The sequence below is a fragment of the Cinclus cinclus genome, chromosome 12 (genome assembly GCF_963662255.1).
Source record: "Cinclus cinclus chromosome 12, bCinCin1.1, whole genome shotgun sequence".
Taxonomy (NCBI): domain Eukaryota; kingdom Metazoa; phylum Chordata; class Aves; order Passeriformes; family Cinclidae; genus Cinclus; species Cinclus cinclus.
In genome coordinates, this window is record NC_085057.1 from 4,625,595 (window position 1) to 4,637,895 (window position 12,301).

Below are 12,301 nucleotides of genomic sequence, written 5' to 3' on the forward strand. Positions count from 1 at the left end.
AGTTTGAGATGCACAAGATACCAGTGTGGTAAGCACACAAAAGCAGCCACTGGACTTAAATGGGGCAAAAAAACCAAAACCAACAAAACAACAAAAAACAAACCCAAAAGGGGTTTATTATGTGCTCATTGCAGTGACACCTGAGCATTTATTTCAAATGCTTCTCATCTGAAGAAAGTGGGGGAAAAAATACACATTGTTGGCAAACATTTCAGCTTTGAGATAGTCAAGCCTTTCACCACCATCCTCAAGTACAAGATGGGAAAATGTCAAAACTTCCACAGCCATTTCATAGGGAAGATGGAGTCTCAAACTTTGAGAAAGACATGGAATTTTCTGGAGCTAAGGAAGCTCCTTCCCTGTCTTCTCCAAATTCTAGCATGTTTCCAACCTAAAGATGGTATTCCTTACAGCTTTCTTAGCTATTTCTGGCTGAGAAGGAATTTAAATACAGCATCAGCCAGATCATCCACCTTTACTCTTCCAAAAAGTAAATGAAGGAAGAGTGGCTTATGCCAGGTTTAGCATGTCATCTTCATTAAAACAGCATGGTTGAAAATGCTTTCACTTGGAAGATTTCATCTTTCAGGGTCTTGGCATCACAAATCACACAAAAACACCAAGTAAAACAAATTTCAATCTTCCTATCACTTTGCATCTGCTTCTTCTTTCTTCTAATAATGGTTTTTATGTAACAGAAATTTGAAATATGGTAATTATGACTGCAGATTCATCATAGTGCACATTCATGGGAGTCTGAGGCTTTCATTTCTCCTCCACTACTCCAACAAAACAAGCACCCACATTCTGTCTAAAATCACTGAGCCATCAGCTGTGTGATAAACAAGGCTGTTTCTAAGGTACCAGTACACACTGGAATGGGTTCTGCACCCCATCTTGTGCAGCCCACAATGTATTGTGATGTTCCCTGACCCACAAGCACACGCTCAGCAGCAGCCCCTGTAACAAAACTCCTCTTCTGTGGATTTAAATTTCAGAAGAAAGCCACATTTAGAAGCGGAGCTGTACCTATTCACAGAGCTTTCCATGCCAGACTCTGGCTGGAGTTGATTAGCTGGACGAATTAATTGTCACCTCCACAAGAGCACTTTACACAGTACTCGGTAATTCAATTACCAGATGACACCTAGGCAGAAAACCTCTATAAACTAGTGACCATTTTGTGATACTTTTCACCACAGATATTATTCCACCAAATACCAAAGTTGACAATCACTCTCACAAGCAGTTGACTGCAATGGGCCATTTTCAATTCAAGGTACTTGGAAACTCCCTTAGCTTGCTCTACACAGAAATCTCTGATTTTGCTTATCAATTAAGTACTGTTACCAACTGTAACAAACTGGTCCTTTTATTCTTTGTTGGTTATGGAACAACAACTGCCTTTGTCACAGACTCAGCACAGCTATTTATAGGTTGTGTCTCTTTAGAGACCATTTCCTCTCTTGATTTCTCCCACCTCAACTTAGCTCAGTCTGTAGGCATTAATTTCTTATTAATAAAATGTTACAGGCTTTAAGAGCTAAGTCCTGTCCCCAGAGAAAAGTGTCTGGCTTGTTTTTTTCCCTAAACCAATTGTTGACAAACATGGTTCAATTTCCATCTCTTCAGGACTGGTACTAGACTGATTCAGAGACCGAAATACGCTTTTTTCCTCCAGTTATTTAAAAGAAGTCTTAAATTTGCCTATTTCGTATCCTTATTTTTCTGACTTCACCACAGAGAGTGGGAAAGTTCTGAAAATCCTCAGTAAATGTGGATCAGGCAGTCTTTAAAAGGTTTCTTGCCATGCAGCAAGCACAGCAAAGCACAGGAGGGATGCAGACAGTGGCTACAGGGGCTCCTTGCACCAAAAGAGTGCAGAATATCCTTCTATCCCTGTCTGGAAGCAAAGAATCACTCTGGGGTCCCTGTGAAACAAGAAAAGAAGAACAGCATAAAGATATCCAAGCCCCTTCTGAATTAATGGGTCACAATCCAATGGAACTTTAGAGAAGGGACTCCAGAAGAACCTCATCCCTCAATGAGAAAAAAATATTGAAAAACAGATTAACTTTTTGAAAGCTATCTTTTGACAGTTTCTTGAGGTTTTCTCTCAAATTCCAGGGCAGCTGCACTTTGAGAGTCAGATTAAAAAAAAATGTATTCTCTCTAGCAGGGCCGTGCAGCTATTTCCCTGAGCACTCAAAGGACACTATTTAGAAAGGGAAGCTGGTGGGCAGCTTCCTGCGTCATCCACCACGTCTCTGAGGGCTGTGGGAATCTGTGGGAGCACAGGACCAGGTTAACATGACATCAGACAACTACTGTCAGCAAATGCAAACCTATGCCACAAAATCAATGCTCTGTGGTAAGCTGTAAATCCTGGCACTAGATGAAACAGAAACAGACGCCAGCACTGGCAGACATCTACTCAGGCAGATCTAACAGCACTTAAGCCTAAGGCAAAAAATTCACTGGAGCTACCCTCCACAGAAGATCAAAATCAGATTATGCCAGAAGTATGATTATATTAATTCTCAAAGCAATGTGAACCAACCCAAAAGAGCCACTTGGAGGACACCTGCACCTTCCCTCAGTGCTTTCTGCACCTCTGTGTTCTTGGCTTTTATCACAGGCTTCCTAAGTCCTCTGCCTCGTTCAGTTTTCAACCTTCTTTATTCCTTCCCTTTTGTTTGGTTGGAAGATTGCTTTTTAAATTTTTTTTTCCACCTGCTAAATCCTGTAAGATCTCTTCTGCTGTCTAGCTGGGGACTTCACCCCCCTTGAAATCAGGCAGAGATAAAGCTGTGATGTTAGAGATAACAGAAAGTGTCTCTGGATAGGGATGCTAACACATGGCATACAATTTGTTACTTTAATATGATAACATTCAGGAACCTGGGATGCCAGAGGTTCCTTCCTTTCTGAAGCCAAATATGAAGTCCATGACAATCTTCAGTATCAGTGGGAATGAGCTACTCCCGGTAGCACAGTTTACTCCTCTGTCGCAATCCTCTCACCACTAACTTGCAAATAAGAAAAGCAAAATTGTCCTTTGTATTCTCTCAACCTGACTCCAGCATGTATTTTTAAATTCATGTTTTTTACTGCAACTGTATCACCTTAAGCTTTTCAAAGGAAAACTAATTACTCTCTGTGGAACGATGCAATAACTACTTAATTGCAGGGGAGAAAAGTCTTGCTGCAGTTTTGCTTCCTCTCAAGGAAAACCAGTTCAACTTAACAGGGAAAGCAGAAGGAAAGGACCATTGTACCGTGTTTGCCATTTGCAGGGCTGGGTCCACCAAGCCGAGGATTTCTTCACTGTAACTGGACTCCAAACTAATGATGTCATCGATCACATCATCCATCTGCAGCAGAAAGGCGGACAGAGAGAAGCAGAACAGTTATCAGAATCACTGGGACACACAGCAGAGGTGTCTGTGCAGCTGTGCAATCCCTCAGCTGTGACTCCTGCTATCCAGGCAGGACACTCGGGTCATGGCAGAGCTGAGGTTTCATGGTCCAGCCCCCTCCTCCCAGCAGCAGATACCCTGCACTACCTGCCCATGGAAACACTGCTCCTCCAGCAACAGTGGAGGAGGAAGCTGCCTCTGGAATAAGTCACTCTAAGGATACCACTCCCTCTTTCCCCACTGCAGCTCTGCTGCCTCCCCTCCATAAAATGGGACCAAAACCTGGGCACAGGCAGGAACACTGAGTCCTGGACCTGCAGGGCAGGAGAGGGAGCAAAGATTTGCTGCTGGCCCTCGAGAGAATCCATTGGATTCATGTCCCTCCCAGGAAGCACCACCCAGAAGCAGCTCAGAGCTGATCTGAGGTGGTACAAAACACCTTCTTTCAGGGGCTGGGCTGGAAGGTGCCTCCATCAGCTCCTTCACAGGCAGGAGGAAAGAGTCCTTCACAGCACCCACGCAGGTGGCTCCAAATTGTCCTGCAGGATTGACTATTTCAGGACAGGACTGACTATTTCCCTTCTGCTCATTATAAAAAAGGAGCTTAAATGACAGAGATCTACAAAATCAATGCATAACAGTGATGGTAAAAGTAGCAGTACATGGGATTTTATCAGCTCCAGAAAGTGTGATCACAACAAATTACATTGACTGGAAGTGAGGGCAAGAAAGGAACTAACAGTTACAGCCCATACCCGAAGTCTTGTTGCTGATTCTGGCAAGAAATAAAAACCCCTTGGTTTTAAGAAAAAGAATCAAAATATAAAAGGGTGATTACTGAGGATGAATTACCACTGATGGATTAAAGCCTTCTCATATAATTTTTTAAAACACAAATGTGATCTGCATAGAAATGTGGACTTGAAGATTATCAGTGCACAGCCACATCCATGCAGTCTTGGAAAACTGAGTTAGAAAAGATTTCCTGATGCAAGACCTTAAAGCATGGCTGATGTGCTCTTCTGCCATAGCATTACAGTTCTAGAACAGCATAAGCCTTTTCCAGGTATCTTCATGCACTTTTGACACTGATGCTAACAAACAACATTGCTGTATTGTACCTTAAATACATCTTATATTCAACTTCTTAAAGATACTGTGGGGTAAGTTTATTTTTCAACATATCATGAAACAAACATGCTCATTAGAAAGGGGACCTGTGCTCCACCTCCTGTGTCATCCAGTACCTGCATGCATGATGCTCGTGAGTGTGTATTCAGAGCCGGGCAATCACTCTCAACCCTGCTTTGCTCTTCAAATTTATAAAATCCCTGCAGAAATAAAAAGGAAAAAAAAAAAGAAAAGGAAAAAAAAAAAAAAAGGAGAAGAAGAAAAAGCAAAGCATGGATCTGAGTTCATGGCACACAGTCTCAGTCCCAAAAAGAGCACGAATGAAATAGTGTCATGCACACATGTTCCCGATGACACAGCAAAGTGAAGCTGTAAATATCCCCAAGGAAAAGAAAAAATGTTTGGGACAATAGGATGGAAGTATTTGATTTCTTTTGAAACTATGGAGCACAAGTATTTCCCTTGCATGTGCAAAATATACCCTGTAATAACTGCTTCTCCAAGCTGTGTAACATTTTGCTCATGGAATGCATCTGTACTAAAAATCTGGGACAAAAGCTTGAAGGGGGGAATGAGGCGACAAGAGGAACTCTACAATTGCACCCTGCTTTTCACGTTACAAAAATTCTGACATGTTTCTTATACCTGTTAATATCTTCCCAACCATTTTCCTTTAGAGCCTGAGCACACATTTAACTTCTAACTCAATTTTTGCCATTAAAGATTAAGACAAAGTTGCAAAGGACTTCTAGACACAGGCTACTGAAGTCTTATATTTGCAGCACTGGAATACCAATCAGTAACATTTTAGGGCATATTAGCTGGAATAATGTGGCCTTCCAGCTATGCAGAAGACTTGCTCAAATTTTACCATAAAAATACCTAAAATATCTCAAAATAGATTTGTGTTTTTTCAGTTATTTTTGCTATGCTCTTTGCACTCTCCAGACGAACAAGCCATAAATAACATTATTCCAGAAAGCTACAGCTTACAAAGCTGCTTTGTGTTCTCCAAAGGTCAATTATTCTCTGTGTGCATCAAGCAATAGGGTGGGGAACAAGAAAAGTAGTTTTAATAATTATAAACTAGCTAAAATAGTTCAAACAAGAGGAAGCCGGAGGGACATGGGTTTTTTGCCAAAAATATCTATTAATCAGACAGACACAGAGGCAGCAGTTACATTTTCACAATGAACAGAAAAGATAAACAGAACATCTTAACAGTGAGCAAATATGGTTTAAAACAACTTAATTAAAGCAGATTACAGCTCTGTTTTCACTGAAAACACGTACAGGAGAGTTCTTACCTCTTTCTCACAGTTGGAGTTGAGTGTGAGCATAGCCATGGGGCTATTGGGTGCGCTGCTCCCAGTTCCAGGTGGCATGACATGATCCCCAGGCTGGTTTGGACATGGCAAGCTCAGGGCTTGGTTGGCATGTTTATTTGCTAGAGTAGTAGAGAGGTACTGCTTTACCTGCTGCCTCTGGGCCTGCTGAATGTGGTACTTGGTTGGATTCTCAAGGTGAGTCTGCACCTGTACGACACAATTTAAAAAGGATAAAAGGATTTTATTGTGTTACAACATCACTGCTGGTGCTATGGATCTGAGCTATGTATTTGTGACATAAGGACCAACTATTTGAAAAACCACAAACCTGTACAGCTCCATGGAAGTCCAAAAGTGCTTCACTAACTCGCATTTGGTGGCAAGAAATCAGTTTACAATTTGGTCTTTCAACAACTGACTTACTATTAGTACACCAAGAAGCTCCAGCTATTTTTCTACAACATGAGATTCCTCACTTAAGACCAACGCTCAGGTTTTAAATTGATACAGACACTCCAGAACAGTCAGTTCTGAGTTCAGACCTTCAGCTACGTGACATTTAGTTTTCACTAAAATATGGAGAAATTACTTGTACTGCAGGACTCATTTTACTTGTTAGTAGCTAACAAAATCAAGAAGTATGGATTGCTATTCTTAATCCAGTGTCAAATAACAGAGCGATAAAAGGTCTGTTATTGGTGGTTAAGGTTTTCAATGTTTGGGGTTTTTTAACACATTGGTTAAAATAAAAGAAGAAACAAAGACACCTTTTTCTGCCTACAGATTATTTATATCTCAGATATACAGCCTAATTCATATACAAATAAGACAGCCTGTTTATAAACACATCATGCAAATAAGATGCAAGAAAAGAAGTGTTTCAGTTCAGATCAATCACTGTCGTCAGCAACAGCTATTTTTGTATTTAAGATAAGCTTCTCAGCACTTAGGAATTTTTTACATACAAAATATGAAAATCCTCATACCAAACAACTGTTGCACACTCTAAACAAGGGAGAAAAGAAAGGCCATTTATTTTTCCTTAAAAATTTTCCATCGTATTCTGGAAATTCTTTGCTACCTTTCATTGATCATTAACAAAATGATTTCTGTTGCTATCAGAAGCTAGAAATCAACCCAAAATACGGCAATACGCTGAGATGTTATTTTGCTTTAAAACAGTTCTAATAAACTGATTTTTGCTGTCACAAGCGACCACGCATGGCCCCCACTTACTGGTGTGAAAAAAAAAAAATGAAATAAAGCATCCAAGACACCAGTGAAAAAGGGTTTCCTGTATACTGTACACCTTAGCAACAGGTTTTAAAATAAGTCTCCAATAACAACTCACCTGATAATGGTTATACTCAAGCATTTCCAGCATGCTACCTAGAGGCTGCAAGAGAAGCGACTGCAATAGCCTTTGTCTATGCTACTCCAGTTTGAGGGATCCACATATGGAAGCACAACAAACCCCAGAAGAGCAGAAGAAACTTGATGGCCACTGCTCAAGACTTTTAGTAACCTATGCTAATTAGCCATGCAAGTGGACAAACAAACTGTTCACACAAGGCCTCTTCTTGGAAGTTATGCAAGTTTAAGTTAAGCTCTAAGTATTGGTATTTTTTTTTCCCCTGGCTTTGATGTCATGCTTTTTCATAAACATAAAAGGACCTTTTAAGTGATGGGCTATCAAAGTCAGATTGACAGTTCGCTCAAGGCTAATTCGCTATTCAGCTTTCGTTCCAGTCCTACTAACACACAATGGTAGTTTTCTTTAGCAGTAAGGTTAAAAGTTTTAAGTACAGAGTAAGAAATAACTGAATAAATGTCCTATGAGCCTAACACATATTCCCTGGCAGTGGGTGCTCTGGATAAACCCACAGGGCTCTGCATTTCTGTCCTCAGCTTCCCAGCACAATCCAGGACCTGCAGTGGAACGTGAAGCACTTGAAACAGCTCTACCCCATCCTCAGTTTCCCTGGTGCTTTAAAGCCATTCATTCTGTCTCAATCCAGAGTTGCAATAAGTTTTCCAATTCAGGAATGGCTGACAAAGGGGCTAATGCATGTTCCAAATGCACTTATCTGCACTTGGGCACAGTCCCTACGCCTTCCAGAACTTACCTTTTCTTTCTATCCAAGCCCTTGAAGAGGTCTGTACTCACAAACATAAAAACTGCCCAACAGGCATTATTTTCTGAAGTCTCAGCTCACAGGGAAGCACATTAAGACAGCATTTCTAGAAAGTCTCATCTGCTCTGTTGCACTGTATCAATAGACAACACTGATAAGTACAGCACTTACTCAGTCAGTCCCAAACTGCAGGATCAATTTTCATATCATCAGTGCTAAGAGCTACACTATCCAGGTAAGTCTATTTTTCGCTAAATTTTCATCTTCCAAGTAGATGAAGTTGTCAGTAAACAAGTGTTTTTTGTAACACTTATCTTTGAATATCTTATTTTAAAACCAAGTCCTACCTGCCTGACAGAATCTGCACATTCCTTTTTGTCCACAGGCATCAGGTACCTCTGCTGTTCTCCATCCCAGGATGGAGCAAAGTCTCTCCTCTTTGCACCCATCACCTGTCCACCCTCCACGCTCCCAGGAGAGAGATCAGCAAAGTTCCAAGTTCCACACTTCAACCCTGTATCATCAAATACTGTATTATTTATAATACATACCAACACATTTAACTGAATCCATTACGTGTCAACTTTTGAAACACACACTGCCTGACAGGATTTTTGTTGGCAAAATACAAACTTTTGACAAGAACATACTCTCCCTGTGATTTTGTTGTGCGGTTCTACATTAAGATATTTTATTTTGCTATTAAATTATTAATTTAATTTTTTTTAATTGCCTGCACTGCCCTCAGCTGTACCAGTCTGAACTGCTCCTGCTCTGGCTGTGTGAGGTCTGACTGGCTACACAGAAGAAACTTGAGTTTGATTCTCTGTTTTGTCACTGGCTGCTCTTCTGAGCTGCCTTACAAGTTCCATCATGGAAATATGGTGGGGACTGCCCCAATGAACTCCATGCTGTTTGTTGAGAATCTGTCTTTGGCCTAGAGCATCCTGTTCTGCAGACTCTACATCAAAGACAAGCAAAAGGTGCCTTCTTGGGCAAATGTTCCATGGTGCCCCAGAGTCACTCTGTAGATAAGCCATAAAGCATTTTTCCTTTTTGACAAAATATCTCATGAGCAAAGAGCTGCAAAAAAAAAAAAAAAAAAAAACCAAACAAAAAACCTACAATGAAATTCCACTACCCTGAACTTGAAACTGTGAATAAAAGCTTTCACTTAAGATCTAATTTTGGTTCTCAGCCCCTTCTAGCATTTTGGGTGAAGAATAGTTCTTGTTGTTCGTCCAAATTCATGAGACGCAAAGTGCAAGATGACAAATTACAAATTACTGGTTTGGATACACTTCCTGAGAAATGTGACTGAATGAGGACATGAAAGGAAAAATAAACCAACTTGAAACCAAGTCCTCTGGATCTCCAGCCCTCTATCTCCAGAAATCTCAACCAAAGTTTTGCTGCACTGTTACTCAATTGAGTAGAACATTGTTCTGGGGGCATTTTGGTATTGACAAACAAGAAGCAATGTAAGAATTATTATTATCGTCCACAGAACTTCAGAAATGAGCTAAGACAAAACAGCAAAAAAAATTTATCACAGCATAGTAACACAAGAATTTGGCTACAAGAGTAAAACGCTGCCTTAGAAGCAGAGCCCCAAAACTGGTTCAGTTCCAGAAGAGCCTTCAGTGCCAGCTCAGCAGCATCTCCACTGCCTCCATGGGCCAGCCCCAGCATCAGGCACTCCTGCACTCAGTCTCTCTGCCACCACTCAAGCTCCATCCGCTCTTGTCATGCTGACACTGAGCAGGATCTCTTTCCTTCAGATGAAGCACAGAGAAAGGTAACAGAAAAATTCCACCTGACATGTGTAACCCATCTTAGGCCTAAAAGGCTGAGTTAGGAAAGTGTTGGATGGAGCCACCCTGATTACTCAGCATTCATCCCTCACACTTTGGAATACCCTGGAGAACAAGATCATCTGAAGCAGGGGAAAGGCATTCTCATACCTTCAGTCACCCTGAAATCTGACTGCTGATTCCAGTGTGTACATCCAGTTCAAGTATCTGAGTAGCTGCCTGTTTTCTTCCACATCACAAAAGAACAGTAATAACCCATATAAATAGAGCAGATTTCCCAGCCCTTGGGTCTGGTATAAATCAAGCAAACATTTAATCAATGGCCTTCGCTAGCTGTAAGAGCACACACACCATATCAGTGGGAATTTCAGGTGTACTTCAGACGACATTCTTCAAAATCTGCATTATATCACACATCAGTGAGTAGACCCATTCACTTCCTTCAGTTTCCAAAAGTAAAAATATTTCCTGTTAAGTGGTCGGGGGCTCAGGAGTTTAAACACAAAGCATAGCTGTGTACTTAAGCACAAAGCACATGGCTAAAGTAGTTCCTCTGCATGAAGCCAACACAAACAACTGAAACAATACTGCTGATACTTGCTCCTTCTGTCGAGTCTTGCTGGGAATCACTCAGACTTAATTTACTAACGACTTGCTAATGATGGCAAGAACTTGGAACAGTGCTGGACCGAACAAATTCCTTCTGGAGAGGCACCCAGGAGAGCTCACTCTTGGGCAGGCACAGGCCAGAGCAGCCTAATGACTTGGCAAATGTGTTTTGCACAGTGTAATCCAGAAACCAAATGGCTAACAATAAAAACTAACAGGGGACTTACACCAGAATAAAAATATTTAATGAACTGTGGCATTACTACCAGTCAACTTCTAGGAAAGCTTCAAGGTCATAGAATCATAAAAATATTTAGGTTGGAAAAGATCTTTAAGATCATCAAGTTCAACCATAGTTGGAAGTCAATTAATTGCTGTAGGCTCAAGCTTTGAGTCACTGGTACATCTGGATGAAGGTAAGCAGGCTCAGTTAGTTGGTCTGGGTTACTTATACACTCCTGAATTTGTCCTTGCACAGGTTTGATTTCTCTGCAATGGGTAACCTCTGCAAGCAAGCACAAACCCAGCAGGTCTTGTGCTGAGAGTATTTCTTGAAGGTGGAACACCAAGTATTGCTTTTCCCATCACAATTACCACTTCAAACCACATCGCCTTGCTTGTCACACATCTCCAAGTACTGCTGCCTTCAAAGCAAAGCTGAAGATGCCCCAAAATCCTCTGTTGGTGCCATGCAAGTGACTGAAGGCCATTACAATGCCAGCAGCTCCACGCTGCCCCACTGTTCTGTCCCCCACAAGCTGGGAAGGAGCATATTCCTGTTCCCAAAACCACATAAAAGGTTTTTCTCACCAAAAAAATCCCTGAAGCTTCCTGTGATAGTAAAACTGAATCACTCAATGCTTTATTTAAGCAGGGACATACCAGAGATGTTCAGAGGACAGTGAACGAAGGGGGAGAAAGACTCTTCTCCCCACCCCACTCCCCCTTTTTTTTTCCTTTTTTAAATTAAAAAGACCATTTGTTTCAAGTAAATTGCCTTAGGACTTACAGTTTACAATTACAAGTAAAATACTTTTGGGTCAGTTTTCTCAGTTCAATAGAACTTTTTGTTGCCTAGACAGCTAAATGTCATGGGATTTTTAAGAAAGGTTAAAATTCTGTGTCATTTAACAATTATGGTACCCAAAGAAAAATTATATAAAACCACATCCACTGATGTGTTCTGTAAGGGCTTCAGCTGTGTCCAGTGCACAACCATGCCTGTTAACCATGCTAGTCCTGGCCTTTAAAGTTACTTCAACCCATCACTTCCAAGTACAAAAGCCCAACAACAGCAGGAACAAGTTATTTTCAAGGACTTCGAATAAAAATAGGGAGCTGTATGAATAAGTGTCTGTTCTTTGTCGCTAGGGAAAAAAAAATTAGGAGAATGACATCTGAGAAAGATAATCAATTAGTGCCACTTACAGTAAAAGTGATTTATTCCCCGGAAGTTTTCCAGTACAGGTTCAAGATTCTGTTAATCATATTCACCACAGGCTGCTCACTAAGTCTGAAAAATCCTACAGACCATAAAACCCCTTCAATTAACTTCATTAAATATTGATCATGGATTTCACTGCAACACCAGGAAGTATCCTCCTACCATGAAACTTGGAGCAATCCAAATAGCCAGCCAGACAATGGTTTAACTCATCCTCAAAGACATCTTCTCACATGCTGCACTCAAACATTAAACAACAGCATCACATTTTCCCCCCTACGAATATAGGTGGCCTGAAGTAGCTTCACATGAGAAGTTCTCTCCTCTTGCTTGCTGAGACCTTCCCAGTCCTCCCAGATGGAACAGCCACCACATTTACAATGACATCAAAATTAAGTTGATTGGGTTGTGATTCCCCATA

At 41.0% G+C, this 12,301-nt stretch overlaps 1 protein-coding gene across 10 annotated transcripts in view; it reads right to left on the minus strand.

The window, feature by feature from the left end:
* MITF (melanocyte inducing transcription factor) overlaps positions 1 to 12,301 on the minus strand; it is a 99,749-nt gene that overhangs the window by 13,275 nt on the left and 74,173 nt on the right. For 4 of the 10 annotated variants that reach the window (XM_062501070.1, XM_062501069.1, XM_062501075.1 and 1 more), the window contains exons 3-5: positions 5,858 to 6,085; positions 4,667 to 4,750; positions 3,279 to 3,374 (exon numbers count right to left, since the gene is read on the minus strand). In XM_062501070.1, the coding sequence (XP_062357054.1) occupies positions 3,279 to 3,374; positions 4,667 to 4,750; positions 5,858 to 6,085 (408 nt within the window). Of the gene's footprint in view, positions 1 to 3,278; positions 3,375 to 4,666; positions 4,751 to 5,857; positions 6,086 to 7,229; positions 7,263 to 12,301 lie in introns of those variants that run through there. The other 6 variants (XM_062501077.1, XM_062501076.1, XM_062501073.1 and 3 more) reach the window with 4 other exon arrangements.